This window comes from Penicillium daleae (assembly GCF_028827525.1).
Source record: "Penicillium daleae strain IBT 16125 chromosome Unknown utg000001l_segment0_segment0, whole genome shotgun sequence".
Taxonomy (NCBI): Eukaryota; Fungi; Ascomycota; class Eurotiomycetes; order Eurotiales; family Aspergillaceae; genus Penicillium; species Penicillium daleae.
The window spans coordinates 2,021,361-2,048,950 of NW_026623149.1; the positions used below are offsets into that span (position 1 = coordinate 2,021,361).

A 27,590-nucleotide genomic window follows, 5' to 3' on the forward strand; every position below is an offset into this window, starting at 1 on the left:
AAACTGTGCAATTTTTGGCCCAAGACTTGGGTGTGAAAGTCAACTCAGATATTCACCGAGACGATGCTGCAGGAGTCGCTAAGGCAGCGAAACTCTATAAAGGAACCGGAAATGTCCTTATTTGCTGGGAACATCATAACCTCTCCGATATCGCAAAAGCTATTGGCATAAAAGGATTTGCGGAGAGAAGTGGCTGGTCTGGCAAGCTTCAATACCCAGACTCACGTTTTGATCTTATTTGGGTCGCACCAGCCCCTTACGATGAGATAACTCAAGTGCTTAGCGAGGACACTGAGCTAAATGCTGCCCCTAATGATCCGGAGGCAACGAAGTAATATAATCTTATGACAGACTTTGCATGGGTAATCAGCAATTTGAGAAATCAAATCGATGAAACCGTGGTATTTGCCGCCATTCGTAAAATTTCGAGTAAAGGTAAACTGAAATTCATGAAATCCTTTTCAGAAGGTAAAATAGAGAATCGAACTTTGTTAAATACTGTAACCAAAAGCACTTTTCCCTGGCCATCACATCCTCCGTCTGTTTTCCCATCCCTCTCTCCATCCTTTTTCGCTCCGGAACAGAGAAAAGGCTGGATGGAGCAAAGATTGGTTTCACAGGTAATTCTGCAGACTCGATGTAACTGAGATTCAGAGCTCAAAACAAGCTCTCCCTTTTCCGCCTTGTTTAACAAGCTTACCCATTGATGACCTTTGTGCTGCCAGAGCGTTTAGCCATGTGGCCAAGCGGACTCCGGCTTTGTAGATCTGTTCGTTCACAATAGGGGCAGAACCAACGTAGTAAGCACCACCAAGATCATTGTCTTCGAGCCAGTTGACGCCATTTTTCAAGACGTAATCACAATTCAGTCTGTTCGTCTCCCTTGCCCACAGCATAGCACATTCCAAAGGATTCTGAATGTCTGAACACTCTGCATGACGAGGCCTGAACCTGTTTGTCTGAAAGAGGGTTGCTGCCCATTGTGCAGCCGGCTCTTTTTCCTCATTATGTTTTAGATTATGCTTTAGGCCGTTAATTTTATGAGGAATGTCTGTATCCCAGATACCGTGGAGGTTCTCGTCTCTGCCACACCGACCGTCGAAGCATACATGGATCTCGTTACCTCCGCGATCCAATGCTTCCACATGCAACGGCTGGTGTATGTCACCGAGAAAATGAATGAGAAACTTAAGAGCTTCGGTTTGTTCATCCTTATCTAGCTTATCATCGTTAATCCGATTTGTCTGTGACCTAGTTAGCTCTACGGACCTACATTTGAGTAGCGGTTGGTTCAATATTTACCATGTTTTGAATAGCGGATGCTATGCATCCAGCACTACCACAATCCGACGTAAAGGACACTTGACAGGACTCGGGTGGATGATCCAAGGCGTCTATTGCGATTAGTTTTTAGTATTGGTAGTGGAGTGATTGCTGCAATATACCAATGAAATGCCATGGCCTGGTAAATGGAAAGTGGGGTCTTATTGCGTCAGCCCAAACTGCCGCATCTGAGATATCCTCCCCGTTACTACTAGGCAGGAGAACATCTACGAGCTGTGCTGCCTCATTGCTAAGGTATTTCTGGGCAAGGTAGGCGACAGTGCGGTGCCCTAGATCTCCCCAGCAAGCAACTGGCTGGAAGGAGTAAATAAAACTTAGGAGGGGAAGTAGAAGGTTCATTATGAGATGGCGAAACGGGAATGATATGAGCGTAGATATTAGGAAGTATGAAAGGTGGGAAGGTAAGAAAGGCAGAATTAATAATAGAATTTAAGGTGAAAATTGTTGGTCACTATTATGGAGATTTCGAGCCTGTTTTATATTAGTGGTTTAAGTCGGTATCTTGGGGCAGTATTAGTATATTGCCACTTAATGTATATTGATATCAGCACTCAGTACTATTACTGATACCATAGAGTCATCTACAATCGGCATCTAGATTCTTTGTCGACCAGACCTACTGAGTGGTTTAGTGTGCAAACGTGTGAAAGTTATCCTAAAGCCCTCCTTATGGACTTGGGAACTTTGATCATCAGGAGAGGAGATACATCAAGGCGTTCTGCACATTGTCGGCTCCCACTTCATCGACCTCGGCATCCTTACCTTCCTTTTGAAGCACATGCTGAATAAGGCTCTTGCCGCCGATCGCCGACTCACCCTGAACAGCGAATTCCCTGTTGTTGTAGCTTGGCTCTTCATGACTAGCGGATATGTAGCTCGGTGCTTAAGTTTATAGAAAGACTCAGGTTATGACGACCCATACGAAATAACCTAGGTTTCGCGCGGAGTGATTACATTTCGTAACTTATCCATCCTACGTAATAATGACATTACTGAAAGAGCTTGAATCTCTAATAACCGACGTGTCCGGATTTGTTAGCAGTCTCAATATGCTTAAAATGTGTCGAACTGAGGGACTGGTCAAATACCGCTAGTTAGCACCCTTCGGAACATGATTATTCAGCATGTACTCGATCCCTATATGGTAGTCAGAAACTCGATCTTAGTTCTTCAATAAATCACCTCAATTGGTTCCCTCAGTACGAATGCGTACGGATATCCTGTGATCCGACAAAATGAACTGGGCGGTACAAATAAGGAAGGAGTATGACCAAACACAATACATTGCAGAAATAGATTTATAGCTGGTATCCAATTGAGGTAAAGTCAAAACCGAAATAAATTATGGGAAGTTGTGAAAGCAACCTAAAACTAAATGCTATGGGTTAATATTTGTTAGCATTAGAAGACCTAGACAATCAATGCTACTTAGTAGGTGACAAGTCTATCGAACCGTCTAGATTCAGGAAAACTTGCAATTACATCCAGGACTACTGAATATTCTGCCGTTTCCGGCGTAAAAACTACTGGATGAAATATTTTTTAGGTTATCATGTGATTTATCACAAATCGTAGATCAGAAGTGTCTGTCCCATGGCTCGAGCTGGTCTAAAACATTGCTCTTGTTCGGCGTCTAAACGATCCGCTCGGCTGAGTCGGGGTGACCCGAACCTAAATGTTAGGAGTGAAGGTGCATTGGGTGATTGCGAACCACGGTTGGCTCAACCTCTTATTTAAAGTTCTAATTTCGGCGGGATTGATCTGATGTGAGTTTGCTGGGAACGGAAAACACTACAACTGGGGGGACCCGCTAGTGATCGCCCATACACCATAGTGATTTTTCGCCCTACCAACCCATCCCGCAGAAAGGGACGGGCCAAACTAACCTGCTTAGCTTAAGGGCCTTAACAAAAATTCCATTGCGGCACGACACTCAATTTCCCCCCGAGGAATTTCCCAATTGAACGTAATCCGGTTGGTAAACGGTACCTACCGTCGCCTTCCGAAGTCACTTTGTAAAGATCAGACAAAACATTCAACAACCATAGCATATCCGTTTCGGACAAGGGGCCAAGAAATCGTCTTCAAGAATGAGTCCAGGCCGGTAACAACTAGTTTCGATGATCGGACAATGAATTTCGCATGCTGTTTGCGACGTCGTATTTTGAGATGGGCCTTCAACCTGTGTTTGCAGGGAATTGCTAGTGGCACCACACTTTGCTAAGGACACCACAACTTAACGTTATTCACGAGCGAGTGGGCCACAGAGACCACGCTATGTCTTAACAACTATGAATTTTCTAAGTAAGATATTAGTATTATAGTCTAAATAGTATCTCTAACCTACTAGTGCGGCTCGGAAAAATATTATGAGTAACGGTAGAGAGATATATATTTACGCACTAGGATATCTAAATTACATGATATTATGTTGTATCGTGCTAAAACAATCCTTTAAATGGATTAAAATTTGCATATAATATATTGCTTTTTGATGCTGAAAGTAGCTCAGTATTATACTCAAGGCAGTTTGTATTAATAAAAACATTATATGAAAGTTAGAATGAAATCCTTTAACCTTTAGGTTTCTGCCGGAACCAGTAGCCTATACTATACGCAGAATCATACTTTTATGTCCACTGCAGGTAATTAATTCTGCTCTCAACAAACTACTTCTCTTCTTCCACGGTTTCGGATGAAAATCACTCAAACTTTTCCCTAAATATCTAGTCTCTACTCCTAAACTTTAAGGATCTCCAGTAACTCTGATTTGTTTGCCACTTCGCTAGCCTAGATGCGGCAGTCATGTCATGCATGCATTGAAGTCCATATAGGCAAAGTGGGAATAAGACCAACTACAAGTTTTACATCATGAGTACGGTTCATTGAGGTCATTATTTATCACCATTTATACAATTCTATTCCTACGTACTTGGATTCAAGGATATAAATACCTGCTATCTATGAGACACGTACTTCTTTAATCTCTGAAGATTATCCTACCTATACTGACAAGTATATTATTGCTCATATTCATTCATTCAGGCAACTGCCAACATGAAGTATTCCGGGCTCTCTCTCGGTGCACTCGTGCTGCCGTGTTTAGGCAACCCGACTCCCTACTGGGGAACTTATCTCTCCCCCCGGTCCACCCCGCCAATGCCGGCACCGTTGTTGTGTCCAATTGCGCGGCGTTCAACGTCCACGTGGATGAAGAGCCACAAGGGTCTCAATACGACGTGGCACCAGGACAACAACTTAATATTCCCGGTGCACCAGTGGCGGACGTGAAATTTAACGAGCAGGTAGAAGTCAGTTATGTTTCTGGTGATCGAGGCACATTTAATTATGTTATAAAACCCATCGGCAATGGCTTCCCCACATGTGTCTCCGTTGCGCCCAATGGATGTGGGTCTCTAATCTGGTGTCCGGGAGACCCTCCCACACAACCAGTGACCTGTATGTCGGGGACTGATCTGCCGGTCACCTTGTATTTCCCACCGTAAGTGTCCCAAAGCTGAGTTTTATTGGCTGCCGCTAATTTTAAGCACGTTAGCCGTACATGCAGAGAAAATTATCTCTAAAACAGTGAACCTCCCTGGGTTGTAAAACGCTAGTACTAGCCACCCCAGTTTTCGCTAGGGATATTTTGAAGCGGTATCTCTAACATGTTATCATGAATTTGTGTCTATGCTGTTATTTACTTTGTTTCCTTTCCATTCCCTTTCCTCTTTTTTTGATGTCGCAGAGTGTAAGATTGTCTCTATAAGTATTACGATCCCTGTTAAAGAGTACAATAAGGCCACAATTTAAATCATTCAGGTTGGCAGTTTCAATCATGAGATAAATACAAACCCGACCAGAATGACAACTCTGCAGGAACTCGGCGCACAGTTTGACTGCTTTATCAAGCACCTTCAGCGGATTACAATTACGTCCATACCACAACGGAGACGGAGCTATGGAAGGATGCTTGGCTGACAGAGATCATTCGACCCTTCCGTCTAGAGCCGTGGCAACGATCTCTCGGGGAGTTGATTACCACCGTAGGGTCCAGCATGCATATGTTGCACGAGGCTGGTCATACCCACCTTTGGCTATTCTCCAGTGTCAGCGTCCGCAATGGTTGATCGGAGCAGGGCTAATTGCTCGCGCTAACTAAGTCGACATCGTCTCGTCAAATGGGACGGTCGGCAATATCGACAAGCTCAACGCTCACTACGCACAGTCAGGGGTAGTGTTAGAGGCTGTCTCGTATGTCAGGACAATGCTCCCTAGTATCCAGATGTCGCCAAGGCAAATACAGGTTACGATCGTTGTGAGCAACCCTACAGTCCTGCTTTCGCTTGTGAAGCCAAGGCTGACACTCTCTTATCACTAGGATCACGGAAGGAATCAGACAGCTAACGGAGATACGGGCTAAGGACAGCCTAGAGCCACCAACTGATGAAGACCGCGAGGATACTACTGTACACGAGTGATTCTACGAATTAGAATGAATCCTCAGCTTCCAGAACCCGGGGCAGGCAGGAAGCCTTTCCCAACCCTCCGCCGACCGTCCTCTATCTCCGAATGACGACGGTAGTTCTACATAAGTCCAAGGTCTATGAGAGTCTAGAAGATGAGAAGAAACATAGAGTTCGCCAAGTCGCAAGTTTGAGTCCGACACACAGACCCCGATACAAGACCCAAAAAATCTCCATAAATAGGATGATTTTTAAAAAGGAAATAGATAGGTATAAAATAAAAATCAATAGAATGGCATCTCTACTAGAGTAATTAATTTGCTCTTTTGGGTTTTGGGCCTAAGGCTGATATCAACTCATAGGTAAGGTCTAGGTCACAAGGATACTGGTGATGATGAAAGGTTGACGGAAAGCAAAGGACCGTTTTCGCCGTTTTGACGCTTTGGATGCAACCGGTATCATTCACCATCGGACATTAAACGATAGCGAAAATCGCAATATTGATCTAGTGTCTCTAGATCAGCTAACTTTGATTGGACATTAGGAGAAACTGAGAAAATGATCGACGGTGAGATAAACCCGGTAACAAACTAGCTTGAGGTGGACAGGCTCGTAGATTCCCACGGTCGTAAACACACTTAAAGGAATTTCAAGCTACACAATTACATCAAATTCTCTTCTCACCAATAGTTACCAGTGGCGTATATTATTTTTAAACCAACCGGCCCTAAAGAAAGTCTGGATTTCGTCGACTTGGCCTAGAATTATCCATTCTTTGTCGCTCATTTTACAGTTAAATTTATCGACCGAATATTATCGTCTCATTCTATCAACGTTCAACCATTAGTAGCAGGGCTGCGTCACAGCCGTTCTGCATCAGTCATGTGGTAAATTTTAGCTCCTCATGTATGTAGACATCAGGAAGGTCCAATGGCTGAGGAGATCTTGGACCCTTCCCCACCCGCCAACACCAAAATATTGCGAAACTAACTCAAACTACACGAATAAAACTAATGACTCATTCTTAATATAGTTAAACAACGTGTCTCTTCTTCCTATGTTTGTCCTGTTTGTCCACCTGACGGTCACCGGTATAGGGTCGCCCGCGGGTATCCCCAGGTCTACGATCCGTAAGCTTTTGATGATAACGCTCTTTGTCTTTGCTGAAATCGTCATGAATGTGTCAAGTTACCAATAGTAAATAAACTTTCCGTGCATTAAGGTTAAGTTCGGACCGGAATTGGATGACGAAAGAGCGGCCTAAGTTAGCATCGAGTTAAAGTCGCGAATACTGCTTAGTAAATCATACCGCGCACCAATCGGATATCAACAAGTCTGAATTGCTACGATGCCCCTTTGCTAACAATTTGTATGGGCAAAAACATGACTAAGCTAGGCGGGTGTTTTAGTATTTCCTTTTCCCTGGGGATCCACCCATCCTGCTGTTCCGACACACCCCCTCAGCGATTAGCGAGTGTTGAATATCTTCGCTAGTGTTGAATTCAATCGAGATGAGCGCTGATCTCCTGCAGCAGGCCCTCTCTCTTCTTCTTCCTTCTCTACACCTCGATTAGGTGCTGTATATCCTCCATGCGCATCAATTTGACGAAATCCTCGTGCTTCTGGCGCGGTAGGATCTTCGTGAGGCCATCTGCTACCATCTTGGCAGTTGGAACCCATTTGACATCAATCCTGCCTGTGCTGATCTCTTGTCTCAACCAGTGTCCATGAATATCGACGTGACGAAGCTTCGTATCGATTTTGGCGTGCTCGGAGGTCAACAACGTGACGGTCTGTTGGTTATCGCATCGCAGGGTGATCGTATGGCTTGGTTTGAACGAGATTCGGTCGAGGAATCGCTTCCACCACTGCAGCGAGCGTGCAGCGTCTGACAAACCAAGTAGCTCAGCTTCAGTGGTGGATGTGGTGACAGTAGGCTGCTTCGTAGCCTTCCAATCAACTGGACCTCCATAAACCTGGCAGATATACCCTGCGGAGCTTCGTCGATCTTGATTATCAGCGAAGGATGCGTCACTTGCCAGTTCGATTGATTCCATGTCTCCTTTGTCTCCAAATTGCAGTGCCAGATATCGTGTGGTGTACAGGTAGCAGATCACCCTGTCAACCGCTCGCTGGTGTTGTGGGCCAGGGTTTCGAAGGAACTGTGATAATTTTGCGGCTGCTTTCGCTGCATCTGGCCTGGTGATCGTGGTTGGATATTGCACTGAACCTACCTTTCCCTGGTATATCTTGATCTCAGCTGGTGTTGCTGTGCCATCGAATGGCTTCATTTCTTCCACAGGGAGAGGTGTATAGACAGGCGGGCGATCGGTCAAGTGGTATTTAGCAGCCATACTGCTGATGTAGGCGTCCTGGCAGAGCCAGAGCTTCTGCTGTTTCCGATCGCGTATAATTCGAATGTTTAAGAACCACTCTGCTTCTCCATGGTCCGTAAGCTCCCAGTGTGCCTCTAGATCCTTCTCAAGCTGGCGAGCTTTCTTTCGTATTGGCGGTGATGGGTAGTTCGCGATGAGGATATCGTCGACGTAGAAGAAGACGATGATGCCGTGTGTGACGAAGACGCATGGGTCTTCAGGAACAGCTACTAGGCCAAGCTTCGTGAGAACGGTTGATGCTTCCTGTTGCCAGAGTTTCGGTGAAATGCGTAGGCCATAAAGCGCTCGGTCAAGTTTCCAGCACATCCCCGGTTGTTCAAATCCTTCAGGCATCTTCGTATAGGTCTCTATAGGCAGCTTGCTGTTCAAGAACGCGGTGACTGCATCCCGCTGGCGTAGATCGAGGTTAAACGCTGCGACGAGGGCAAAGATTACCCTCGCTGCTCGTGCTGCCAGTGTCACAGCTCTTTTATCCTCAGGAGTTATCGTTTCAAGGTCTCCTCGTACGCAGATACGTGCCTTAAGCTTCTGCAGATAGCCGTCTTGGTCGAATTTGTATGCGAATACCCATCGGAGTGGTAGGATCTGTTTCGACACATCATTCGGTCGCTTTATCACGGTAAACGTTGATTTCTCCTGGAGAGAGCGTATTTCCTTTGCGCAGGCGGCCAGGAAGCCTTCGGCCATCGCAGGGGGCAGATCGTCTCTGTGGCGCTGTATCGGCTTCTCTGTGTATAGGGCTGCGGCGAATGTGCGCAGTAGCTCTGGTGGATCGTCTTCAATAGCCGGTAAGATCGTTGCGTACGCTTGGTAGTCAGGGTCGGTTCTTAGTCTTCTTCTTCTACTTCCCTCGATGATATTCGCGGCGTCGATTCCGTCGTTCCTTCGCGTGTGAAGCTCTGTGTGTAGCTGCTGCTCGCTATCGGATAGCGTATCCTCTTCTTCGGCTTCGTGCGGAGGGTTTAGTTCTATCGGCTGGTCTTCATCATCGCAGATATCTCGCTCTTGAGGTTCAAGTATGGTCTGCTGGTCCACCCCCTGAGCAGCGGTAGGGCTAATTTCAGTGGTAACTCGCTCTTCTGGTGGGCTCGGTGGTAATTCAGGCGGCCCTTCTGTCGGAAATGCGCCTAGCAAGTTATCATTCGGAGGCTCCTGGTCTACCTGTAGGTGGCCGTCTCTATCAGGTTCCGGGGTAATCGGTGCGATCACCCCCTGAGGTATATCGCAATCTCTCTGATCTTGAGCTTCCTGGTGCGTATGATCTTCCTCTTCTAGCAGGATAGCTTCCTGCTGGCCTTCCTGCTGGCCTTCCTGCTGGCCTTCCTGGAGATCTTCCTGGGTGTTTCGATTGACTGACGTATTGGTAGGGATACCGATATCTTCGCGAAGCACTTCCATCTGTTCTTCCTCGGTCAAAATCGTCGGTTCAGGTGCAGGAAGGGTTCTCTCTTCCCAATACTGCATATCAGCCTTCCATTTCCTTGATTCGTCGAAGTGTGCATCTCTCACGACTTCTATCTTCTCTCTTGCCGGGAACCAGATCTTCCACACATTCGATGCGACGTAGCCGACGAGGAAACCAATTTCTGCACGGGGAGAGGTCTTTTGGATACGTGGGATATTGCGAATACGGCAGTACGACAGAGAGCCATACACGCGCAGGTTGGCTAGATTAGCCTTCTTCATCCTTTCGCCGCCGAAATCTCGTCGTGCTTCATCCCACGGCACGATCCACTGGTTCTCATCTTTTAGGTAGGTAGGAATCCTGTTTAAAATCCATACTGCAGTACTGACTATCTCTGGCCAGAGTTGCTTCGGTAGCTTACTCTCGATCTGCAGATGCCTCGTCATCGTCAGAATAACTCCTCCTGATCGCTCCGCTGAGCCGTTTTGCTCAGGGTGGTAGGGGATACTATGCGATACCACGATGCCGATATTGCTTAGGAAGTGTTCGATCTCTGGTCCCGCAGATCTCTCGTTGTCATAGTGGAATGCTTTGATCGGTAGGTTCCACCAGTTCTTGACAAGAGCAATGAATTGCCTTATACCCTCTCTACACTCCCATTTGTGTTCATGAGTGTATAACCAGTGGAATCGAATCCCTTCAACATAGAAATGCGTCATCCATTGGTGTCTGTTATATCCAGGTGGAAATTGGACCAGATCGAAGTGGATTCGGCCGTATTTACCAAAGGGTTGGCCAATTGGTCGTCGTGAGATCTGCTTCGGTGCACTTGAGAGATTGCAGACCTGGCATAGTTCTCCTTCTGTTGAAAACTCTTCATCTGCTAACGATTCTGGCAGGTCTTCGTTGATTTTGACACCATCTACCATTTCGGTAGTCTTCTTCATCACACGAGCAGATACATGAGCAAGTCTCCGGTGCCATCGATCTGCTGAGGCTTCTGAAACGAGCGGTTTCTCTGATCTTCGTACTGCATGTGCGTGAGCAGTGGTTTCTGGCGAGTATTGACGATCTCCTGGTTGATCGAATGCCCATATCTTCAGCGGTTTCATGAGACGTACGCTAATGATTGGTTTATCACTAGAATCCTTGATGCATTCGGTATCCTCATCCCATCGTATACCTTTCTCCTTCAACGCAGCATATGACATCAAATTAGCATGGAACTTTGGCGAATAGACGACGTTGCTCAGGCGAATCGATCTGGTAGACCCGTCAGGTCCTACACCAGTCATTATCGCGCTTCCAGTCCCTTCCACAGCGGTAATTGAATCGCCTGTCTTTAGGCCTGCCTTCTCCGGTGTGAAGGTGGTAAAGAGATCTTTTTGGTTGCAAACGTGCACCGATGAAGCAGTATCGAGAAACCAACGTTTTCGAATATCATCATCAGCGTCTCCTGTGGTCTTCACGCTTTGATACACCTGTTCGATTGGAAAGCCTGTGGTGAAGTAGGAGCCATATAGTTGAGTGATATTGGCCGTTTTCGTGTTGATTCCGTTCTTCTCATTATGTTCCTTGACAGATTTCTCTATCCAGGCTTTCCACGCTTCATCCTTTGCAAGACGATCTTCCACTCGCTTAGCCTTCCATTTCAAGAGAGGTTTATCAGGAAAAGCCTCTCTGTTGATCGTCCAGCAGTCCCAGGGCTTATGGCTTTTGTTACCACAGGGGCACCAGCGCCTAGGAATCGGAGGTAAGGACCTCTCTCGTGGTGGTTGCTGTGCTTGCGGCTGTGACTGCGGCTGCTGAGGCTCTGATCTAGCTTCCTCAAAGCCCTGTAGTGTTGAAAATGATGCTTTTGAGATCGTACTAACTGCGCTCGATCTCTGCGGGTGTAGCTCGCGATAGGTTCCTCGGAAGTTCTCGATCAAATCGCGCGTATCCCATTCTTCCTGATGCAAAACGATCGCTTCAAATTTCAGCTGCCACCATACTGGGAGTATCTCTTTCACTGCACGGAGGAAATCCTTATTGGCGCTCTTGATCTCTGGCAGATCTAGGCTAACCGCCTGTTCTCTTAGTGAATCCCATTCGTTGATCCACTGGTCGATATCAGCACCTTTCTTCGGTGGTAATGCTGACACCCTCTTCCACTGCGCACGTATATCTTCTTCCGCCGCTGTTGATCGACCAAATCGAGTATGGAGATACACAAGCCGTTCGTACGGGGTTTGGTAGTTGAGCATAGAGGTATGGTGGATAGGATCCAAATTGGCGATGATCCATTCGTTCACAGCGTCTAGGCTCTTGCTCTGTTGCTCCCATTCAGCATGGTCAAGCTTGTATATGTCCATGCGATCTCTCCATTCTCGTTTCGTCGACTCGCTGCCGTCTTCGGGGTATTGCGGCCTTCTTGGTTGGCGAATCGGTTGTTCAAGATAGTCTTCTTCGAGCTGAGGGTTGACTAGGTCCCATACCCTCTTCTGGCGTGCATATATCTTGATTCGTGCGAACCAATTCCTCCACTGCGGTGGATCTTTCAGTTTCTCGCCTTTTAGGGCGGAGACTACTGCTGAATCCATATTGATCGCGTTCTTCTTTAGCAGTCAATTCGATCGATAGGAAGGTCAGGGGTAAGAAGGAGACGTCTGGCCGGGTCGCTACCGCGGATACACCTTGCGTATAGCTTGATTTGACGAATATAGCCTTCTTACTGGCGAATCGGGCTCATAACAGTCGCGAATACTGCTTAGTAAATCATACCGCGCACCAATCGGATATCAACAAGTCTGAATTGCTACGATGCCCCTTTGCTAACAATCTGTATGGGCAAAAACATGACTAAGCTAGGCGGGTGTTTTAGTATTTCCTTTTCCCTGGGGATCCACCCATCCTGCTGTTCCGACAGTTAACTATTCCCTCGGATGATCGACGTCAATGACTTCACCGACCCCGCTAAATCCGTAAATTGGTGTGGAGCCGTGATGCTTGGCAGTGTTTTTACGGGTAGGAGAAAAGATAATTTCCAAATGAACGCATTCGGAAACTCCAAATTTAGGAACAAAGCCGCTTGAGTTCATGACGCCAGTAGGGAAGTTGTGGGCTTGAGCATTGCTCGAGTCGTGCAGTTTAAGTTTGACGCTCAGTTTAGGCCTGTTGCTCTTGCAGTTTCCAACTTCTCAGACGAGAAAATTCAAGATTACAAGCCGAATAAGATCTCTCTTGCAGAATCTAGTTGTCATTCTCTCGCGGTCACAATGTCGTCCAGAAAAGCCACATTTTTTCTTTGTGGGCCCAATGCGAAAACAGCGGAAAATGGAGTATATTCTGATCCATCTTGCTGTCAATGGATTGTAAGAACGCTTTAGGATATTAGCCACCCGAGCCTTAAAGGTAACATTGGCCTTCTTCTAGAACCACTAGTATATATTCAACTCGTAAAACTAATCTAATTTGTGACTGATTCTTATGTTTAATTCTCCTATTTAATTCTCATATTATTGAGGGCTTCCCAAATCAACACCAAAGCCTCAATACAACCGTGCTAACGATTGGTACAATGTCTAGATCTTCGGATTCGTGTCCATCACGAACACTCGCACGTCCAGCTTCTGCTGAGCAGCCCATAAAGCCTTTAATCCTTCTCTGCGATGGCACTTGGTGTGGTCGCGAAGCAAACACTAAAACCAATATTTACAAGCTTGCTCGACTGATCGGCATCGAAGATCCTAACGACACTGACCAGGATATTATTCCTGGTAGAGCTTGCTACATTCACGGCGTCGGCCTCGGGAGCACATTTTTGGAGTACGTGCCCATAATACTATCATTATTCCCTCCCCTGCGATGACAATACCTTGCTAAAATGATCGCTAATGTCCCAGTTATATCTTTGATGGCATCACTGCACAAGACATCGCCGCTCAGTGCATTGCAGCCTACAAGTTCACCGTCTGGAACTACACGTACCCCGACCACGAGATCTGGATGTTCGGCCTCTCCCGGGGTGCATACCTAGCGAGAAGTGTAGCTGGGATGATCAACAACTGTGGAATCATCAAACCAGTGAGACACTCAAATGGTGATATCGACGAGCAGGCAACCGATATGCTATGCAAACAAGTCTATCAGATTTACCGCTCACCCTATCGTATCGATAAACCACACTCGCCCCAGTCAGAACAGTTTAGGAGGACCAAAAGCTGGCCCCTCGTCGGCGATGAAAACCCGGACGACCCGACAGCCCCAGTTGACATCGCCCATAAAATTTATGGGCCTCTTTGATACAGTCGGCAGCCTGGGATTGCCAAACTTTTCCGGGGGTGTTGGTCTAGATTGGACAGCGTTTTATGATCAAAACATTTCCACCGCGGTCGAGAATGTTTACCATGCTGTATCCCTTCACGACAGGCTATATGCGTTCCAACCCTGTCTGGTGAGCCGGAACGAGGAGATGCACATTGGCACTTGGGATAAGCTTGGTGTTACCAAACAAGAGTGGCTCCCTGGGGTGCATTACGACCTTGGTCGGCAGCGGTTCAGATTTCTGAGAGAATTCGGTGGCGGCAGGTTAGAAGAACTCCTTGTGAGGTGGAAATTCGCTAGCAAAGTTATTGAGCCGAACAAGGTTCTTTCAAATTTTGCTTTGCGATGGATGCTCATAGCAATTTGCGAGCACAATCCCCCTGGACATGACCAGATTATACGGGACATTGACCAGCATATCGCGCGAGTTAGCGGGAAGATTAGGGCTCCAGGTAGGACTCCCCGACGTATGGGTGACGGGGACGTTTATGGCCACATACTTGACTATGCGCCCTTCGGGTCAATATTTTTGAATCTTTATAGGGCAATTAATGGGACAAGAGGACGGGTTTCTCAGCTATATCAGCTTTTCTTTGCACTGCGAGATCGTCTTATCCCGGAGGACAACGCTAACATCTATGATTTTCAAAATATCGATGTACAGATTTCGGAAAACGAGACGCTCCAAGAATTAGGAGATGTCACTGAGAGGAGATATCCGTCGAGGGCATACCAGGGCTGGATATTGCGTCGGAATATGTAGTTGTATTGTTATTTCTAGCTCCAACATTTTCCAATTAAAGTAAACGCAACTTCCATAAAATTTAAGTGACAAAATTTGTTCACTGATGTAACGTTCTCACTGTTGAGGAGAGGAGATACTGGATGCAAGGACGTACGCCTAGTACGCAGCCTGAATGAGATGAAATTGGAGATTAGGAATTGGAATAACCCCTGAATGGAAGAGTACTTTTATACCCTTCACTGGAACTACTATATCTGATACAAAACAGTGGAGAATCGTCCTCCTGCGTAATATCCGAATGTACCCAGTCATGGTAGTGGCAATTTCCTTAACATTCACTATGGGCACTAGGAGAACGTTTATGCTTATAAACTATTAATAGCTTGTGACGAGCCTTGCCTACAGTCGGTTGGTTGGTTGGTTGATGTCATTTACGCTGACCCCTCGCTCGAAAGCGATATGCAGCATACTACTACTATATATACATCCGCGTACGTACATATAGACCGGATTTTGTCCGGCAACGCTTGGCAATCTCCTTCCGTTCTAGTGCTCACCCCCTCGTCGCTTTTGCTCACTGAGTAGAATTGAGCACGCCCCTGATCGGTCTGAGCTGCTCAGTGATCATTATGTAATCAACCTAAATGCACTCACTGAGCCTGATCGGAGCATCCTGATTTGATCACTAAGACCACCCAGAGAAGTGACCTAAGTAAGCAAGCTCAATAAAACGCGATACGCTAGCTCGACCCCTGTATGATTTTTTCCTTTCAGGTTTTCATTTTCTATCCTAACAACAAAGCGTTGGCGTTATGATTTTGCCACTGACTTAGCGATCTTACCCTTTACTGGGGGGAGGTACGTAGTAGACACTGTTTAATTTGACAATTCGCCTTATCTTAGATTAGACGCTCCTAGGAGCATTCTCCGTTTTTCCTAATTTATTGGCTAGGTTTGGGAGAACTACGAAAGCAAAGACGATAGTGTGTATTTCCTAGACGGTGTTACAGCCAGAAAGAGATCAGGGATCAACTTGTGCCATTTAACGAAAGTATCAAGACTAGAGAGGAGAAGAAAGAGAAAACTATCGACCGCCGAGTGCCGGCGTGTAGGGTCCAGGGGTGTTTTTCCAACTAAACTTCGAAGACATCGACAGCCACCAATCAATCAAGTTTGGCTTTAGGAGAATAAAACACTGTTCACCTGTGTACACGGTACTCAACAGAGGACAATCACACGAAGCCAATGCCCAGTGCGTACACGACTTCACTTGCAACATATGATAATCGACAATGCAAAGAGCACAACCCTTTTTTGAGGTGGATGAAATAATACTATTCCATTTCCATCACGACTTTGTTCGGACTTTTCTGCGCAATTAAGGATATATTCAGAATCGGAGTTCTGAAATTGTGGCAGCATGTCACGATAGTCAGCAGCCTAGTATATTTTGGATCTAGTTAATGGCACGTCAAAAAAGTTCATTGCACGACCTACTAGTCCTAATTAGGAACTCCCTTGCCCCACCACCAAAAGTAACATTCGACACCTGCATAAACACTGCCAAGGCCTTACACATACATATTTCCATACATAAGCGCTTCTCGCGGTTGCCCTTGGTGTCAACCGCTACCTTCTCATTATCTGATTGCTGATGGTCACGTGAGTCACATGAGTAGGTAGCGGTTCTCCGATTCCTACAATATTGACTGAGCGATACCTGTTCTAAGCGCCGCAAGGTTTCCAGATCAAGACGCTCACTGTGTCACTTCCCTCATTCGCGGTCACGATATCGAGATGACCATCTCCGTTGAAGTCGCCCACTGCAACAAACGCTGGATTTGTCCCCACGTTGAATGTGGCCTGCGCTTGGAAGCTACCATCTCCAGTCCCGAGTAAGACGCTCACAGAACCGCCGCCATTATTCGCGGCCGCGATATCGAGATGGCCATCTCCGTTGAAGTCGCCCACTGTAACACCAAACGGCCCGCTCCCCACATTGAATGTGGCCTGCGCATGGAAACTACCATCTCCAGTCCCGAGTAAGACGCTGACAGAACCGCCGCCCACATTTGCAGCTACGATATCGAGATGGCCATCTCCGTTAAAGTCGCCCACTGCAACCCCAAACGGATTAGGTCCAACTTCAATAGTAGCCTGGGCGTGGAAGCTACCATCTCCAACTCCGAGCAAGACGCTCACGGTATTGCTGCCCTCATTCCCAGCCACGATGTCGAGATGGCCGTCTCCGTTAAAGTCGCCCACCGCAACATCATCTGGGCTGGTCCCCACGTCAAAGGTAGCCTGCGCCAGGAAGCTACCATCTCCAACTCCGAGCAAAATGCTGACTGTATTGCTGTTCTGATTCGCAGTTACGATATCAAGATGTCCATCTCCGTTGAAGTCGCCCACTGTAACACCCACTGGGTCGGAGCCCACGTCAAAGGTAGCCTGCGGCCCGAAGCTACCATCTCCAGTCCCAAGGAAGACGCTGACTGCATGGAAGCCGCCGTCATTCGCAGTCACGATATCGAGATGGCCATCTCCGTTGAAGTCGCCCACTGCAACACCAAAAGGCGCGCCCTGAACGTCGAATATCGCCTGCGCCTGAAAGCTACCATCTCCAGTCCCAAGTAAGACACTTATTGAACTGCCGCCCACATTTGCAGCCACGATATCGAGATGGCCATCTCCGTTAAAGTCGCCCACTGCAACACCAAACGGAAGTGATCCTACGTCAAATGTTGCCTGCGCCTCAAAGCATAGTACGCAGGCGCCTGACGAGCAGGTCGATCCAGCAGGGCACTATAGAGGCGTGAGCATTAATTATCTTGACACCAGCAGCAACTGTCCCACTTACAACGTTGCCACAACTACCGCAATTGTGGCTGTCCGAGTTTAGATCAGGGCAAGTGCCATTACACGGAGCTAGACCAGAATTCGTGCATATACAAGCGCCTGACGAGCAGGTCGATCCAGCAGGGCACTATAGAGGCGTGAGCATTAATTATCTTGACACCAGCAACGGTCCCACTTACAACGTTGCCACAACTCCCGCAATTGTTACTGTCAGTATTGGTTTGACTACAAGAGCCAGAGCATAGCTGTTCGGTCGCACTGGTCTTGCGAGGTCCACAGATATAACACGGTCCCGTTCGGTGTGCCGCAAACGATATACACGAGCTGGCTGAGTTCGGTAAATTCTGTCTACACCAGTTGATGCAGACATTGTTCCCCTGAGCCAAGCTTGTAGTCGCTATGTGAAGGCGATATTAGCGTGAGCTCATGGCATTACGGACGCAGACATACCCAAGAAAGTTAGGAAGAGAAAGGTGAGCACGAGTTGGGCCATTAGATATGCCGGTTTTATAGATCATCTAGCGTTAGCAGTATAGGATAGGTCCCCAATATGTCGCGAAAGTAAAATGAGACAGTGGAATAGAAACACTGGACAAATTTAGAGTATTTATATTGACTATCTGAAGTCATGTGCATGTGTTGCTACTACGATGGCTTACAACTCGCCAAATTCTGGAATCCAATCAAAAATGTGTTCATGAGCTCAAATGTACCATTCAGTGAAAATGAGATTGGGTAATGCTGCTGCTCGGCAATTGCCTCTCGTACGGTGGCTTACCACTCGTCAAATACCCCGCATCTGGCCAACCAAGAATGTGTTCATTAGCACAAATGTCACATGTAGCGAAAATAAGCTTGGGCAAACGCAGTAGCTGGACCAATCATATCACCATAAGACTGGGCCCAGAACTTATTATCAGAAGTGGAATTAAGTCAGATATTTACAAGAGATAGTCGATGAGGACCTTACCAAAACCCGCGGGTCCGATTCAGTTGGCTTTTGATGTTGTACGAAAAGGAAATACTTGGCTAGAAAAATGAAGCCAAATCAGGTGCTTAGCGGGTGTTCCGCAGGCTATCTCAGTTGCCTTGGACCGGTAATGTTAGTTACGAGACATAGCGACGTGTTACAATTAAAGTATGTAACGCTCTATTGATACTGCACGGAAAGATCTTCGGAAACCATCCCGAATATTGACTAGTAATTCTGCCATTAGGGTTTGAGAAACAATGAGTGTAGGTGGTGACCAGAGTTTCGAGACAGACCGTGCCCTGACCCTCATTGAAGCCGCTACAGAGAAACCTGACCTACCGCATTTCACCGTCGCCATCCTTAAGGAAGCAAAAATGTCAATAATATGAGGGTTTTATTTCAAGAAACTTACCATTGCAGAAACCCTTCGCACACGAGCCATACCAACCTCAAAGGCAAACGCCACAGCATTGTTTGCAACAGAAGAACAACTCAAAAAAAGGTCAGCCGGTTTATATCTACCAGGAGAAACATGAGCGCTATACTGGCCATGTTCTGTATGACCAAAGAGATATCAAGCCTCGGATGAATAAAGCCACGAGGGTGATGCTAAGAACACTGTTTTCCGCGTTATGTTCAGAATGACAAGAATGATCTATTGGCCGTCGTTAATTCTTGCCATTTGGCAATTCGAACATTTTTCTTTGGTCGTAACTTTGTGGCGGGCAGAGGCGTTACCACTTGTTTATGCTTTTAGCTTTTCTGAAAATTTTACCCAAGTTATGCTATCGATGAATAGTTATACGGACTGTCTTAATAAAATTGGGCATCTAATATTATGAGGACTAATTGATCAAGGACCGTTCGAGACGTCCCTTAAGCTCAGATGGTTGACCGTGGTGAATGTGTTGCTACGAATAACTCAACTTTCTGTTTCAAGGTGGGCATCTCCCACGTTTAATGTCTAGGAAGTGCGGGCTTAAGAGCGGCCGCTTAGGAAGATTCAACTCAACAGCAAGTGCATAAATACAAAAACCGATACACTGTGAATTCTGCCATAGCACTCTGGAGCCACTCTATGTAATAGTCAATGTTTCAAATCCCAAAACACCGTGATAGTTCAATGACCACCTCTGTAGTTCAGAGTATTTCATAAACAGACATCGCTCTCTTCACATTCCTAACCACTTTCCGGTATTCTCTATGAATTGACGCGCGATGACTCTTTTTGGTCCTTTCTCGACGAAGAAATTTGCGTCTCGGTCCTTTATACTTACTCGAGGTCATGGTCGCTGTCACGAGGTCATGCCTGTGTCACCCGATCGACGCTTTAGCCAAAGAAACCATTATGACAACCGTCAGAAATTGACATGACCAGGACCAACACATGTAGTAGCTCAATATTATTGTTACACCGTAACAACTAATTGTAAGAGCGTCTACTGTGCATAGTAGAATGTCTGTCAATCAGGTAAGGAAGAAAGAACCAAGTCAAGTTGTGGCAAGAGTATTTCTTGAGAAGGCCTCATGGATCCATCCTGACACATTCGATTTATCTCAGTGTCTTCCATCCCTGTCCTCCACGTTCTGGCCAGAATGATTCAGAATGATTTGGAGTCAAATACAAGGCCAACACGTCTTTGTGTAACATGAAAAAGAGGCACATAACGTAGGGGAGGGGAGATTCGAGGTAGGGAGTCCTTCCTGGTTCATCGCAGATCGTCCTGCAGGTGGCAGCGATTTTCCCAATGACCCCATGTCAGCTGGCAATGACTTCATGAAAGAAAAGACCATGACATATATGGCCAAGAACGGGCTCTTCCGGAACCAAGATCAAGCCCAATTCGTACGATGGGAGTGTCCGTGCTCGGATGGAGCCTACAGTGGCCTAGTTCTAGAGCTCTTACTGTACTAATTGCCCAAAACTCCTGCTAGATTAGTTAGAATAAGGGATGGAGCCTGAGGTAAGTCCTGGAATATTCGAATTGTCGTACAACAGACTTTGCGGCTAATAGGTTTGGCGACTGGACCCATCAACAAAATCATACCATTTTCATCCAACTCTCACGCTCCCAAAACTTTCACGCTTAACTTCAAAATTATTGAGTAAGGATATTAATATCTAACTTAGGACTTCCAAAATTTTCAGCTTCGTATGGCCCCTAGAAAATATTCATGTCTACTCTACAAAAAAAATTAGGCCAAGTCTACTCCGGTCCCACCTTTCCTTCCCATACTTGAGGCCGCGATACTCAGAGTAAGCTGGTCCAAGTTGCTTCATATACCCAATAATACATACAAAAACATAGGGAACGAGGGCCGTAGGAACAACGAATGAGAGGAAGCTGTGAGTAACTCTCCACTTGCGCTGACACTTTTCAATAGAGACTGCAAAGTCAAATGATATGAGCAATTTGCTCCCGCAAAATGGAGCAGAGCATCTGAAGCTCTTCACCAGGCCACATCCAACGATATACATCGGTTTCTAAATTGGTGCCTCAAGTTGAAGCGCAATCCAGAAGGTCGTCGCCTTTGCAGATTCTCTAAGGCGAATGCTCTTGAGGCAGATTGGGAGTATTTCCGATGCTATTATTTAAAAATCACTGGACCTCCGATGAGCAAGGAGATGAGTGAGAGACTTTGGGCAGTACATTCATTATCTATGTGATATCTGTCGCCGCTATACTATACTGAAGCTCGACCTGGCAGATTCCAGTGCATTGCTAAAAGCGTTGAATGATAAGTGTCCGACACCTGTCTGGATCAGCCGATTACCGATCGCCAGATTCACTTACCGTATGGCCTCACAGATCCCGAGCAGGAGCCGCCAGTGTATGCAAGGGATAAAGTTTGTTAAAAGTAAGTGGATGTTGTAGATAAAAATATCTGGTGATCATCTCGCACAAGGTGTTCGAAAGGATATTCTCATTGGTCCGGTGGCAAATGGACTGTACCTCCGGGTTCAAAATTCGCATCATGCATCATATAGCCTTTCGTTGTGTAACGTACGTTCACCCCGCTATTTCTGCCTGTTTTGTCGCGGCCGGTGCCTAGTTATGTAACACTCGTAAGGTTCAACGAATGATATACAGTAAATTCATGCTATTACGTAGGTTATCCATTGAGTGACATTATGATAGCGTCTTAAGCAAGGTATAATCATTACCCAAAATCGCCAATTACAGGGCAGAGGCAGCATATATTGCGCCTCTTGAATCTCTAGGAACTTTATACCGTCAAGAAACACTCTGTGGAGCCAGTCACACTCGGAATAAGAAACATAGCTGTATGAGGGTGGCTTAAAGGAATTCCTGGTGTCCAATAACAGTACGGCCCGCAGCAATGTTGATATGCAGAAGGTGGAGATCAGTGAGACACCACACACTCAAGCCTTTCCTATCAAGTCGAGCCCAGACGGATACCCAGAAAAACACCAGGCCTTCTGCAGTGAATCAAATGTGAGATGTAGTTGAAAAAAGGACAATTTACCAATCCGATGTTTGCATCGCCTGCATACAGTATGTGGATCCAACTCTCGTCAACATTCAGCACATGTTGGACGTTGAAGAGCAGCAGCGTGTTGCGCAAGCTGGGGACTGCGTTCGAGTCTCTTACGAAACCCAATCGGCGCTCTTCTTCTGCAACTATGTGTGGGAGCAACGAAAGTCTATATAGCGAACCATGACCTATCCCATAGGGGGGGGTGGGATGCATTGCATCCTATTTAGGGTTTGTTTCTCAAGTATAGCCCCACTTCCCCGGAGAGCATGCATCCCATTCATTTTTAACCATATGTCCCATTCAGATGTAGTAGGCGTATAGACTCCAAAATTCTCGAAAGTTTATTATTAACAACCACGACCAATGCATGGTGTGGTCTGAGAGTAATTATAGGTGCACAGGTTATTCGGCTCCTTTCACTCGTCTCGATGGGAGAAATTGTTCAAGTAGGTTTGATTATGCTCTGTGTTATGATGGTCAAGGACTGAGAATTTGCCTGGCTTCACTCTAAATGGTACTCAGGTCAATAACGACACGCTGAAGCTTGATATATGTGGCACAGTAGACGGACGGCAATTAGTATAGGGCAACGTCACCAAAGATGGCACTGTTTCTTTCTTTAATCAGCAAGGCACCACCAGCACTTGCGCCCTAGACATGATTTTAACGTGGGTAGCAAGTCCAGTGTTACGGGCACTAGGCCTTCGCAGTGCGCAACCACAGTTCCTGTTACACAACAAACCTCTGCGACGATACCTATCACCAGCCAATCTAGAGCTCCTCTGTCAGAAAGTGGCTTGCCATGTACTCCAAGTCAAGCCTCCACTTCGATTTCACTCATCAGCCAATCCGGACCTTCCAGTTCGGCAGAGCTCGTGTTATCGCCTTCGGGGTCATCTTCGGTAGCTGGGTGCTTCTGTATTCCAGTCAATAGCTGACCCTTAGCTTTGAATAAGGGAAAATTGAAATACCTTATTTACTGATAAGGGCCTTGAAGAAGACAATTCGTCTTTCCCGATTCTTGTCTCAACGATAAGTTACATTAATCGTGCTAAGGTCTTCAGAAAATGCAGCATGGTCCTCCTAAAACCTCGTATAGTTCTCCAAACAGATTTGGTGGTTCTGCACAGGGAGCTAGTAGTTACGGATGGCTAACTGTTTAGGGCATGGCATGCCCTCTACAAAGGGAGATAGAATTGTTACGATATAAGAATAAGCTTGCGCTACTATATGTGTTGGCTCCTAGGTCATATCCGCTGATCGCAGATATAGTGATCTTTTTGGCCTACGTATGGAATCAGGCGACCTAGGCTGATAATTTTACAGTAAGTCGCTTAGTTTTCTAACTAAAGGAGACCTCCAGAATAGGAGGACCTCGCAGGACCTTTACGCGCTAGTTTTCACAGAATAGATAACCCTGTGGGGCATTTCTTTTTGGGTATAGTCTGACATGGGCTAGAAGGGAAGGAGTACGGAGTACGGCTCGCTGACAGGACAATGAGTGCTGGTGAGTCAGCAGCGGCTGAGTGATCACTGAGCCATCACTGAGCACCCATAATTGGTCACTGCTCGATCACATGACTGCAAGATCACTGAGCATGAGCCCGTGCTGACATTTACTCAGTGAGCCTGAGCCTGATCGCCCTCATAAAAGCGGCGGCAGCCCAGACAGGGAAGCCCCACCGGGCGGACAAAATCCGGTGTATATAGGCGCATATACTACTGACATGGTGATTGCCCCAACTTCCGTTTCAATCCGAGATCAAGTCGACCTACCCAAGATGGTTGATTCTTTTTTCTCTTCCAGGCTTAAACCATATACTTTTAATACAGGCATATCGAAGCAATACGTAGTCGGCAAGTGGATGTCCAGTGGAGACTAAGCTGGTTGCCAGGCCTATCAAAGTCCTCGCCAGTTGGGGTCTCCTCGCCCACCTCGACTTGGAGAAGGCTTCCCCTCATTGCGAACAGTCTGACTCACGACACTCCTGGTTGCATGAAGAATTGAACCATTGTACTGAGATTATTGCGGTTTATGCATTATTCCTTCCATATTTCAACAAGTTCAAGATGTCTCATGGCATACCAAAGATCCTCGAACAAAATTCCTTCGACTTAACCCCATACGAGGATCTCTACAAATACTTCCACGCCCACCCGGAACTCTCCCTCCAAGAGAAATCCACCTCTGAAAAAGTCGCCGCCCATCTGGCCCAGCTCAACGCCTATGAAATCCACACCCACATCGGCGGCTACGGCCTCGCAGGAGTTCTCCGCAATGGCCCAGGAGCAACCATCCTGCTGCGCGCGGACATGGACGCCCTCCCCGTCCAGGAACTCACCGGACTCCCCTATGCAAGCTCGGTTACTATGCGCGACGCCGATGGAATCGAGAAGCCGGTGATGCATGCCTGTGGACACGATATGCATATGACCTGTCTCCTGGCTGCGGCCGAAACTCTGGCCAAAACGCAGCACGCCTGGAGCGGCACGCTCATCGTGCTCTTCCAGCCGAACGAAGAACGAGGCGGTGGTGCCCAGGCCATGGTGGACGATGGGCTGTATTCCAAGATCCCCGTACCGGATTATGTCTTTGGCCAGCACGTTATGCGCATGCGTGCTGGTAGCATCGGATCCCGACCGGGGACAATCATGGCCGCGGCGGATAGTATGAAAATCACCGTCTTTGGGCGTGGCGGCCACGGCTCTCTACCTCATCAAACGGTTGATCCGGCCGTACTGGCAGCGCACATCGTCCTTCGACTGCAAGGCATTGTGAGTCGAGAAGTCGACCCCAGCGATCTGGCCGTCGTGACGGTGGGCAGCCTGCAAGTCGGGCAGGCCGAGAATATCATCGCCGACCGGGCCGAGATTGGACTCGACTTTCGAACCGTCAAGCTGGAAACTCGACAAAAGATCTTATCCGCGATTCAGCGCATCGTTGAGGCCGAATGTCAAGCTAGCGGGTCCCCCAAACCGCCCATCTTCACGCCCACACGCCGGTTCCCGCCCACGGACAACGACCATAACGTCGCGGACGCACTGGCCGTGTCATTTGGACAGCATTTCGAAGAACAATTTGATGGCGATACACCTCGGACGAATGTCAGCGAGGACTTTTCGAACCTGGGCCGGTGCAGAGATCTTCCATGTTGCTTTTGGTTGTTTGGGGGGATTGATCCTGAGCTTTGGGATAGGGTGCACGGAGACGAGAATTCCAGTGAAGAGATTCCGAGCAACCATTCGGCGAGGTTTGCGCCTGCGATTCAGCCTACGATGAAGGTGGGTGTAGATGCTTTGTGTCTGGCGGCGTTGACGTTTTTGAGGAAGTAATTGTGAGGCGCTGTGTTACCCCCATGTGTATATAATCGACTGGGAAGACCATAGAACCATAGATAGAGGACTAGGTTCGTTGATAGAGAGCTAGTTGACTATCACAGAAACATCCACCATCTAATTATATTACGGTGAAATGACTAATGCCCTGTAAAATTGATCTCTGCAGGGACTCTCTAGAGGGATAAACTCTCAACGTATACTTTCCGTGCTAACGAGATCCTCCGCAAGCTGCAACGCCATCGCGATATTTCCACTCTCACTAATATCCTTGAGTTGCTTGATGACCCATTGGCGATCTTGACCACTGATAGTAGGACATTTGCCGACTGTATATAGACTCCAGATCAGCATATAACAGCCTGACACGATTGGTTGTTGGGGCATATGGGAACCAGATGCTAATACAAGCCCTAGGCCCTGCGGAATGCTCGCCAGTATTTCCTCTGCTCGTCTTGACATGATATTCAGTGAGTACTGGAGCTTTGATTCAAGCTTCAGACGAGACTCAGCGGGATAAGCCGGTTCCTCGGTTAGGATCTTGTTTATGAGCCAGCATATAATCTCGCTAACGATGATTTCAACCATTCGCGAGTTGTTCCAAAGTCTTATTGCCCAAGATGACTTGTACAGGTCATATTGACCATTAAAGGACACGGAAGTTGCATTCCCACCGGATTGTCCGGCGGTTATGTACGGTTCTTGCATAGCAAGGGTACTTAGAGCATGTTGGAAATCACTCTGGAGCGCGATCGCTTCTTCTAGGAAGTCAGACCAGGACATGGGTATAAGTGAAGTCCTGTCAGTATTCTTCTTTGTGACAGCAGCGAACAGAGTTGCACAACGAGTGGCAAGCACTCCGAGTAACCAAAATGCATCAGAACCGGTTGTATACTTGGTTGCCTCTTCCTGAAGCTCACGCAAGTCGTCTGGAAACGGCTGTATGCATTGGACACAGGCAGCTGCCATATCTGCGCGTACCTGATTGAACATCAGGATGGCAGGCCTACGAGCGAATTGGGATTTACCCCGGGCAACCACCAGCGCGGCAGCTCCTTTGACATGTCGAACCCACGACTCAAAGTTTGAGACATGCTCAAAGACCCCTAACGATATCACAGACATCAAGGTACTATCCTTGACCGACTCGACGGAGGACGCCAACGCATTGTTCACAAGGCGGATCGCCTCTGAGTATTTGGCGTGCGCCCGGATGGTAAGCTCTGGCTGGCGAGTTGCCAATGCCACAAGACCCACGGCCGCCATACTAGTGGCAAGGGTCAGGTGCTCGGCATCAGCCGAATAGACCGTTGGGATATAGTTCAGATATCCACGCGAGGGACAGCGACCACCCGCAACGAACTCCTGCAGGAAATAATTCACGCCTATTTCCTCGAGACTAGGATCCAGACCTCGGGTAGGTGGAGTCGAAGGGGTGACCTCGAACGAGGCCCCATTACATTCCAATGTCTTGCGGGACCGGTTGATTGTGTGGCTTGTCTGATCGCGGAAGATTAAATCCCATTCATCGCGGTATCCACGGCAAGGTTCGTGTGCGCGAATGCATTGACCACATTGGGGAACCTGCTTATCACACTGTGTCGCCATGTAAGGTTAGTGCTAACGTGTCTGGACTATGGAGTGGCAAGGAAAGACCCACGCGTCGCTTCACGAGCCGGCAATTCTCGCAATTTTTGGATGTTCTTGCGCGAAGTGCATTGAGTGTTCTCATATTGATGGCTCCGTCGACAAGGTTGTCGCAAAGCTAATGACGAGACTCATGAAATGCAAAGGGGTCCTAGTAAATGACGACCAGTCGCTCACGGCGGAGCTGTGGCGAGCTGAAGAGACCTCGATTCCCCTGGGAAACAAGCTCCTTGCTAGTGCACACGGCTTCTTCGAGTGGTTCTTCCACACACACGAGCGTTCACGCTGTTAGCGACCTGGGGGCCGCCACCGTGGAACTGAAGAAATTCGTGGCCCAAATGGCCCCCACGGCCCCCAAGCCGAAGCTGCGTGATGACGACTAAGCAGAGAAGATCCGAAGATCTGCACTCCTTTACCAAGAGGGGTATCCCAGAAGGAGCTAGCAATAGCTACAGCCCACTTAAGGCTGAAGGAGTGGCCATACACACGCTAGTCTGCTTTCAGTATCTCAGATGCAGAACCAATCAGCACACGGATTTGGAGATGTCAAAATTATCGAAAAGGTTGGTGACCTTAAATTGGAAATCCAGTACACATAACAAAACGTCTGGTT

General features: G+C 47.3%; 7 protein-coding genes across 7 annotated transcripts; 3 read left to right on the forward strand and 4 right to left on the reverse strand.

Moving 5' to 3' along the window:
* Nucleotides 1-650: 650 nt before the first annotated feature.
* On the reverse strand, nt 651-1,683 carry N7458_000609 (S1/P1 nuclease; the record flags this gene model as incomplete). Its single annotated transcript, XM_056904003.1, has 3 exons — nt 651-1,244; nt 1,303-1,394; nt 1,446-1,683. 3 exons carry the CDS (start codon nt 1,681-1,683, stop codon nt 651-653), a joined length of 924 nt encoding a protein of 307 aa, XP_056771770.1.
* A 6,470-nt stretch (nt 1,684-8,153) lies between these two features.
* On the reverse strand, nt 8,154-12,193 carry N7458_000610 (GAG-pre-integrase domain-containing protein; the record flags this gene model as incomplete). The annotated part of the gene is made up of 2 exons (XM_056904004.1): nt 8,154-8,203; nt 8,722-12,193. The coding sequence occupies 2 exons, from the start codon at nt 12,191-12,193 to the stop codon at nt 8,154-8,156; spliced, it is 3,522 nt and encodes a 1,173-aa protein (XP_056771771.1).
* Nucleotides 12,194-13,170: 977 nt separating this feature from the next.
* N7458_000611 (T6SS phospholipase effector Tle1-like catalytic domain-containing protein) lies at nt 13,171-14,679 on the forward strand (the record flags this gene model as incomplete). Its single annotated transcript, XM_056904005.1, has 3 exons — nt 13,171-13,418; nt 13,496-13,676; nt 13,735-14,679. The coding sequence occupies 3 exons, from the start codon at nt 13,171-13,173 to the stop codon at nt 14,677-14,679; spliced, it is 1,374 nt and encodes a 457-aa protein (XP_056771772.1).
* A 1,707-nt stretch (nt 14,680-16,386) lies between these two features.
* N7458_000612 (FG-GAP repeat domain-containing protein) lies at nt 16,387-18,343 on the reverse strand (the record flags this gene model as incomplete). Its single annotated transcript, XM_056904006.1, has 2 exons — nt 16,387-17,393; nt 18,313-18,343. 2 exons carry the CDS (start codon nt 18,341-18,343, stop codon nt 16,387-16,389), a joined length of 1,038 nt encoding a protein of 345 aa, XP_056771773.1.
* A 5,721-nt stretch (nt 18,344-24,064) lies between these two features.
* Nucleotides 24,065-25,327, forward strand: N7458_000613 (M20 family metallopeptidase; the record flags this gene model as incomplete). The annotated part of the gene is made up of 1 exon (XM_056904007.1): nt 24,065-25,327. One exon carries the CDS (start codon nt 24,065-24,067, stop codon nt 25,325-25,327), a length of 1,263 nt encoding a protein of 420 aa, XP_056771774.1.
* Nucleotides 25,328-25,522: 195 nt separating this feature from the next.
* N7458_000614 (autophagy protein 22) lies at nt 25,523-26,938 on the reverse strand (the record flags this gene model as incomplete). The annotated part of the gene is made up of 1 exon (XM_056904008.1): nt 25,523-26,938. One exon carries the CDS (start codon nt 26,936-26,938, stop codon nt 25,523-25,525), a length of 1,416 nt encoding a protein of 471 aa, XP_056771775.1.
* A 197-nt stretch (nt 26,939-27,135) lies between these two features.
* On the forward strand, nt 27,136-27,360 carry N7458_000615 (uncharacterized protein; the record flags this gene model as incomplete). Its single annotated transcript, XM_056904009.1, has 1 exon — nt 27,136-27,360. One exon carries the CDS (start codon nt 27,136-27,138, stop codon nt 27,358-27,360), a length of 225 nt encoding a protein of 74 aa, XP_056771776.1.
* Nucleotides 27,361-27,590: the final 230 nt, after the last annotated feature.